Source organism: Panulirus ornatus, chromosome 10 (genome assembly GCF_036320965.1).
Source record: "Panulirus ornatus isolate Po-2019 chromosome 10, ASM3632096v1, whole genome shotgun sequence".
In the NCBI taxonomy this organism is placed as follows: domain Eukaryota; kingdom Metazoa; phylum Arthropoda; class Malacostraca; order Decapoda; family Palinuridae; genus Panulirus; species Panulirus ornatus.
The window spans coordinates 44872820-44881095 of record NC_092233.1 but is presented as its reverse complement, the minus strand read 5'-3'; the positions used below and the strand labels follow the sequence as shown (position 1 = coordinate 44881095).

Genomic DNA, 8276 nt, shown 5'->3' with positions numbered 1-8276 from the left:
GATGTTTGAGGCCAATGTGTGGTGTGAGGTGGTTTGATCGAGTGAGTAACGTAAGGGTAAGAGAGATGTGTGGAAATAAAAAGAGCATGGTTGAGAGAGCAGAAGAGGGTGTTTTGAAGTGGTTTGGGCACATGGAGAGAATGAGTGAGGAAAGATTGACCAAGAGGATATATGTGTCGGAGGTGGAGGGAACGAGGAGAAGAGGGAGACCAAATTGGAGGTGGAAAGATGGAGTGAAAAAGATTTTGTGTGATCGGGGCCTGAACATGCAGGAGGGTGAAAGGAGGGCAAGGAATAGAGTGAATTGGAGCGATGTGGTATACCGGGGTTGACGTGCTGTCAGTGGATTGAATCAAGGCATGTGAAGCGTCTGGGGTAAACCGTGGAAAGCTGTGTAGGTATGTATATTTGCGTGTGTGGACGTATGTATATACATGTGTATGGGGGGGGTTGGGCCATTTCTTTCGTCTGTTTCCTTGCGCTACCTCGCAAACGCGGGAGACAGCGACAAAGTATAATAAAAAAAAAAATAAATGTTAGGCATATAATTATTGTACCATTTTCAGTAAACTGTATGCCCATCATGAATGAAATAGGTATTGTAAAAGGTTGGTATTGATTGTGATCTGATATCAGCTATAATCTTTTTGATAAATTTTTAGCAGTAGTACTTCATGTGTTCCAGCATGTAGCTTCTCAGTTTTACTGTGTAGAGCATCTAATTTCTGTATTGCATCATATAATTAAATAGAGAACTACAAATTCTGGTTGATGAGACATTAATAGACTCTTTGACTTATGACTTATAAACATTTGTATTTTTCTGCAGGTGAAGCAGAGCACTATGATGTTGAGGAGCATGACTTTCAAGCCCAGGCAAGGTCTCGGTTGGAAGCACTTTCATCATGTTTTGCACAGCTTGCTCACAAGGCGCAGACAGTCTTCCAAGCTAATGCTAAACTAGAAGTTAGTTAAACTTTTTTCATGTATAGTGTTTTTATTGAAATTGATATTACAGTTGTTTATCAAATGATTTTAATGTTACCTGGTAACCACAATGATGCAAAATGAATTTCAAAAGTAGTTGCATCTGGCCCCATGGCATTAGCTGTAAGCCTGCAGCTACATATGGCAAGTTATGCAGATTCATTTGGCTGAACAGAAGGGTAGAGGAGCACATTATGAATGTAAGTGGTTGTTAATGAGAACAGTTGATAATTATTTTAAGATGTGAGCAAAATAGAATTGAGAGTGGAAAATGTGATCATGAAATGATTAGATAATGGCTGTGTCAAGGAAAATGGTGAAATTTGATGAAGGATGCATAATTTAAAATGAATGACAGATGTACCAATTCTTGGTTTTGGGTTGCAAAATTTAAGTGCAGTATATTTGAATTAACTGCATGAGTTGTTTTGTGCCTTATAGTGACAGAGAGAAGAAAAAGATAACCTTCTGAGAAGAACTTAAAAGAATAGTGCAGGAAGTGAATCTAGTGAAGCTCATTTTGAATGGTTACATGAATGAACAGGTGGAAGATATAGTAGAGTGATAGGTAATTATTGGGTCTGATTTTCAAATTGACAGAAACGCAAGTGTACGTGTACCTAATAGGTATACTTTTATAGATATGGGATTGCAAATATATATGGTTAACTTTTCATACTTTTCTACATTTCACTTGGTAGTAAAGTTGTGACAGGAGTAAACAAAGCGATGGCCTAATTTGCTCACATCTGTTCCCTATAGCTGTCATGTGCAATGCACCAAAACCACAGTCTCCTATCCACAAACAGGCTTCACTGACCTTTTCATGGTTTCCCCTGGCTTCTTTATGTGCTTTAGTTTAGTCCATTGACAACATGTTATTCCCTGTATATTGTATCACTTTAGTTCTCTCTTCCCCATGCATCTTACTGCCTCCAGCATGCTCAGGCCCAGAGCATTCAAAGCAGAATCTGCTTCATCCTTCTATATCCAATTCAATCTCCCCATTTTCCATCTCCTCCACTTCTGTCTTAAATATATACTTGGCAACCTCCCCTTCCTCATTGTCTCCATGTATCCAAAGTATATCAGCACATCTTTAGCCTTCTCAACAATAATCCTTTTATTATCACATGTCTCTTGTACCCCATAATTTTTTTACTGTCAACCCTCTTCACACCACACATTGTCCTTAAACACATCATTTCCAACACATTCACCCTCTTCTTTACTTTCTATCTATAGCCCATGTCTTGCATCCTTACAACACTGTAGGGACTATTGTGCTTCTCTTTCCACACATTCCTCAACACTTCCAGGACCTTCACCCCCTCACTCACCCTGACTCATTTCAGCTCCCATGTTTTCATTTGCAGGTCATGTCCACTCCCAGGTATCTAAAACATTAGCTTCCTCCAGGTTTTGTCTCCTCGGACTCACACCCCAACTTGCCTGTCCGTCTCCATTGCCAGACCTAATAACCTTGTTTTTTATTCACCTTTACTCTCAACTTCTTCCATTTACACATTCTCCCACATTCAGAAACGAGTTTCTGCAGTTCTTACTCTTGTTTGCCACCAGCTCCATATCATCAGCAAACAATAGTGGACTCTTCTCCCAGTCACCCTACCCTGCCATAGTGCAAACCTACCCCTTTCCCCAAAACCCTTGCATTCACTTCTTTCACCACTCCATCCATAAACAGATTGAACAACCATGGTGACATCATACATCTCTTCCTCAGACCCACCTTCACCTGGAACCACTTGCCTCCTCTCCACTTACTATCAGACATACCTTACTCTCTAGATGAAAACTCCTCAATGCTTATGAAAGCTTTCATCCCACACCATAAATTCGTAACACTTTCCAGAAGGCATCTCTATCAGTCCTCTTGTATGCTTTCTCTAGATCTTTAAATACTGCATACAAATCCTCATTTCTCATTGTATTTATCACTAACATTCTGCAAAACAGAACCTGATCCACACGTCCTCTACCTTTCCTAAAACCACATTGTTCCTCCCCAATCTGATGCTCGGTGCATATCACTTTCCCATACATTCTACTAGGTACACTCAATAGCCTTAATATCTTTGTGATTTAACCAATAACCTTTATCCCTATTGCTTTTATACAGTGGGACTATACATGCACTCTACCAATTCTCAGGCACATTTCTATGAACCATGCATACATTGAAAATTGTAACTAACTAGTCAATGACACAGTCACCCTGTTTCTCAAGAAATTCAACTGTGTTACCATCCATATCAGCCACTTTTCCACATTTATTTTACACTGTGCTGTTACTAACCTCTTCACTTTTCACCAAACCACTTTCCATGACTCTCTTCCTTCACATATCTCCCCAACCTAAACATCCTACATCTGCTACCCTGTCATCAGACGCATTCAGCAGTCCTTCAAAATATTCATGTCATCTCCTCTTCAACTCATCTCTTCCTGTTACCACTTCCCCATTTACCACTTTTACTGATGTTTCCATTTGTCTTCTTGATTTTCTTATACTATTAACCTTCCAAAACATTTTCTTATTCTCCCTGAAGTTTGCCAATACTCACTCAACCTAACTCTCATTTGCCTTCTTTATCAACCCCTGTATCTTTGTCTTGACCATCTGCCACTTTTCCACATTTATTTTACCAATTATTCTGCCAATACTCACTCAACCTAACTCTCATTTGCCTTCTTTATCAACCCCTGTATCTTTGTCTTGACCATCTGCCACTTTTCCACATTTATTTTACACTGTGCTGTTACTAACCTCTTCACTTTTCACCAAACCACTTTCCATGACTCTCTTCCTTCACATATCTCCCCAACCTAAACATCCTACATCTGCTACCCTGTCATCAGACGCATTCAGCAGTCCTTCAAAATATTCATGTCATCTCCTCTTCAACTCATCTCTTCCTGTTACCACTTCCCCATTTACCACTTTTACTGATGTTTCCATTTGTCTTCTTGATTTTCTTATACTATTAACCTTCCAAAACATTTTCTTATTCTCCCTGAAGTTTGCCAATACTCACTCAACCTAACTCTCATTTGCCTTCTTTATCAACCCCTGTATCTTTGTCTTGACCATCTGCCACTTTTCCATATTTATTTTACCAATTATTTTGCCAATACTCACTCAACCTAACTCTCATTTGCCTTCTTTATCAACCCCTGTATCTTTGTCTTGACCATCTGCCACTTTTCCACATTTATTTTACACTGTGCTGTTACTAACCTCTTCACTTTTCACCAAACCACTTTCCATGACTCTCTTCCTTCACATATCTCCCCAACCTAAACATCCTACATCTGCTACCCTGTCATCAGACGCATTCAGCAGTCCTTCAAAATATTCATGTCATCTCCTCTTCAACTCATCTCTTCCTGTTACCACTTCCCCATTTACCACTTTTACTGATGTTTCCATTTGTCTTCTTGATTTTCTTATACTATTAACCTTCCAAAACATTTTCTTATTCTCCCTGAAGTTTGCCAATACTCACTCAACCTAACTCTCATTTGCCTTCTTTATCAACCCCTGTATCTTTGTCTTGACCATCTGCCACTTTCTCTTTTACATCTCCCAATTACTCACACTCCTTCCCTGTAAGTGATGTCAGTACAGCTCTCCTGGTAAGTAGTGGTTGGTAGGCAGCCACTAACCAGGAAGGTATATTACTGGTACTACCTGCCTTGGTATTGGGATTGTTAGTGATGACTATTTAGTGAGCTAGCTGTCTTTTCTTTTTGCCTCTCACACGTGGACTGCTGGATTCTGTCCACAAACATACAATCTTTCCTTGTCACATATGATACTTGACTCATGCAACTCAATCTCTGTAACTGTGATTTTCCTGTGATGAGCAGTGTGTGCTAGCCCTGCCTTTTGGCAAAATGGTAGGAGCAATAGGAAGAAGTAGTAGAAGACAGGAGCATAAGGTAGAAATAGTCAGTAGGAACATTAGGTAGAAGCATTAAGTTGGAACATTAGGTAGACATATTAGGTAGAAGTAGTCGGTAGGAACATTAGGTAGGATCTTCTAAAAACACTGTGTTAGAGTTGCCCCTGCAAGTGGCCTGTTAAGGGTGAGGCACTAAAAGCTAAAAAGTGGTGCTGGAGTTTACCAGTTATGCAGACTCTTTTGCTGTTGCCACCCCATGGGGGAGTACCCAAAGGGAACAACTGTCAGAGATAAAGATAGATAAATAGATAGATAATATACCTCTCTTCTTTCTTTCACTAGCAACTTTATTTTGGCATCCTTCCACTCACTACCCTCTCTTACCTGCCCATCTCACACTTTCTGCATTCCACACACTTCTCTTGAATGTTAGCACTGCTTCCCTGAAGAGCTCCCTTTCCTCGCCCACTTCCTTAGTTTGTTATCTCTTCATACAAGCTTCTCTTCCAAGCTCACTTACTTTCACCATCCTCTCTTCACCCATATGATTTTCTCTCTTTCTACAGTTGTTACAAATCTTCACACTTTATCAAGAAATAATCAGACATCTGATCAGCTGCCCTTATTAGCACATTCCTATCCAAGAGTCTCTTGTTTGCATGCCTGGCAATTAGTACATAATCCTGATATACTATAGGCATGGTCGACAAAAGTAAGAGTAACATTCCTTTTTATAGAAAATATTATGATAGTATACGTAGGGCTCATCAAATCATATGATGTTAATTCTTTCCTACTTGTTTGCCATTTTCCTCATTATTGAGGTAGCACCATGAACAGACACAAAAAAAAGGCCTCATTCACTCACATGCATTCTTTAGCTGCACCCACTGTCTAGCTGCACCAAAACTTAGAGCTACACCAAACCTAGAGTTTCCCTGTCTGACTTAGTTTTCGTGTCTGCAGGCAGGCCCCACAGGCCATTCTGCAGTTTTCATGACTGCTTCATGTGCTCTGGTTTAGCCCATTGACAGCATGTTTCCCCCAAGGATACCACATCAGTCCAGTTTGCTCTCCCTTGCATGCCTAACACTGTACTGCATTTTCAAGCCTCTGCATAGTCTAGGACTAAAAATGTGGATGAAAAAGCAAGGATGATGAAAGTTGAAATGAAAGAATAAAACCTAACCCATAAGAGAAGTCATATGAGAAGTTAAGTGTATTAGAGAAATATTACAGTGTAAGGTTAGGTAGTTAGGTAAAGGTACTTGAAGAGTGTATTATGGTGATGTAAGAGCACTTGAGTATATTAAGGTGATTTAAGAGCACATGATAAGTGTATTTACAGAGGCTCTTACAGTCATGTGGCACTGTTAGAAAAGTGTGAGCAAAGAAAGGAAGAATAAGATAGCTTGGAAACTTAACCCCCTAACTCCCTTAGACAGTCAATTCTGTGATTTGGACACCTCTTCTAGACATAGATTTACGCATTAAGAATCGAACCTCTATTTGATATCAGGGCGACCAGCCAAGCCTTAGTGGTTGCCAAGGGGACATTGCATGTTAATTTCTCCCCATGGTCAGTCATCCCTCAGCCATTTCAGGGATGTCATATTCTCTTGAGTTTCTTAGGAAGGAAATTGAGTGGCTTTTAGATAGATATACTGCCAGGTAGAAGTTAATCCTGAATTACTTGACAGATGATTTGTCTCTGAATCATGTGGTGAGTGATTTTTTTGAACAGTGACTCTTACTCTTCCAGCACTGAAAGTTGACCAAAATGAGGCAGGAGAAGGTACTTATTCTTGGTAAAAGTGGAGGCAGTGTTGCCAACACTCACTTGAATTGACAGCACTGTATCTACCTGGTGTGTCTGGCAGAGGTGGGATGAAGAAGTAAGATTGTCAATGAAAGAGAAGAGAGAGGCAGTTGGACGATTTTTGCAGGGAGGCAGGGAGGTAGTGCAGATGACTGGGAGAAGTGTAAAAGGAAGCGGCAGGAGGTCAAGAGAAAGGTGCAACAGGTGGAAAAGAGGGCAAATGAGAGTTGGGGTGAGAGAGTATCATTAAATTTTTGGGAGAATAAAAAGATGTTTTGGAGGTAGGTAGATAACGTGCGTAAGACAAGAGAACAAATGAGAACATCTGTGAAGGGGGCAAATGGGAAGGTAATAACAAGTAGTGAAGAAGTGAGAAGGAGATGGAGTAAGTATATTGAAGGTTTATTGAATGTGTTTGATGATATAGTGGCAGATATAGGGTGTTTTAGTCGAGGTGGTGTGCGAAGTGAGGGGGTAATGGAGAATGGTTTGGTAAACCGAGAAGAGGCAGTGAAAGCTTTGCGGAAGATGAAAGCCAGCAAGGCGTCGGGGTTGGATGGTATTGCAGTGTAATTTACTAAAAACAGGGGTGACTTTGTTGTTGATTGGTTGGTAAGGATATTCATTGTATGTATGGATCAGGGTGAAGTGTCTGAGGATTGGCAGAATGTATGCATACTGCCTGTTTTTTGAGTATCCTTGGGAAATTATATGGGAGGGTATTGATTGAGGGGGTAATGGCATGTACAAGGCATCAGATTGGGGAAGAGCGGTTTGGTTTCAGAAGTGGTAGAGGATGTGTGGATCAGGTGTTTGCTTTGAAGAATGTATGTGAAAAATGCTTAGAAAAACAAATGGATCTGTATGTAGTATTTATGGATCTAAAGAAGGCATATGATAGGGTTGATAGAGATGCTTTGTGGAAGGTTTTAAGAGCATATGGTATGGGAGGTAAGTTCTGAGAAGCATTGAAAAGTTTTTATAAAGGTTGTAAGGCATGTGTACGAGTAGAATGTCAGTTTGTGGCGGGGTGCATGATGTCTCCATGGTTGTTTAATTTGTTTATGGATTGGGTGGTTAGGGAGATGCATGCAAGAGTTTTGGAGAGAGGCGTAAGTATGCATTCTGTTCTGGGTGAAAGGGCTTGGTAATTGAGACAGTTGTTTGCTGATGATACAGTGGTGGTGGCTGATTGGGGTGAGAAACTCCAGAAGTTGGTGGCTCAGTTTGGTAAAGTGTGTGAAAGAAGAAAGCTGAGAGCAAATGTGAATAAGAGCAAGGTTATTATGTTCAGTAGGGTTAAGGGACAAGGCAGTTGAGAGGTAAGTTTGAATGGAGAAAAAGTGGAGGAATTGAAGTGTTTTAGATATCTGGGAGTGGACTTAGTAGCTGATGGAACCATGGAAGCAGAAGAGTCACAGGGAGGGGGAGGGGGCAAAGATTCTGGGAGTGTTCAAGAATGTGTGGAAGGCGAAAACTTTATCTCGGAAAGCAAAAATGGGTATGTTTGAAGGAATAGTGGTTCCAACAATGTCATATGGTTG

At 40.4% G+C, this 8276-nt stretch overlaps 1 protein-coding gene across 1 annotated transcript in view; it reads left to right on the top strand.

The window, feature by feature from the left end:
• Positions 1–583: 583 nt before the first annotated feature.
• Positions 584–8276, top strand: part of LOC139750632 (Golgi-associated PDZ and coiled-coil motif-containing protein-like) — a 544937-nt gene continuing 537244 nt past the window's right edge. The window contains exons 1-2 of the mRNA XM_071665307.1: positions 584–608; positions 830–966. Coding sequence (XP_071521408.1) covers positions 584–608; positions 830–966 — 162 coding nt within the window. The remainder of the gene's footprint in view (positions 609–829; positions 967–8276) is intronic.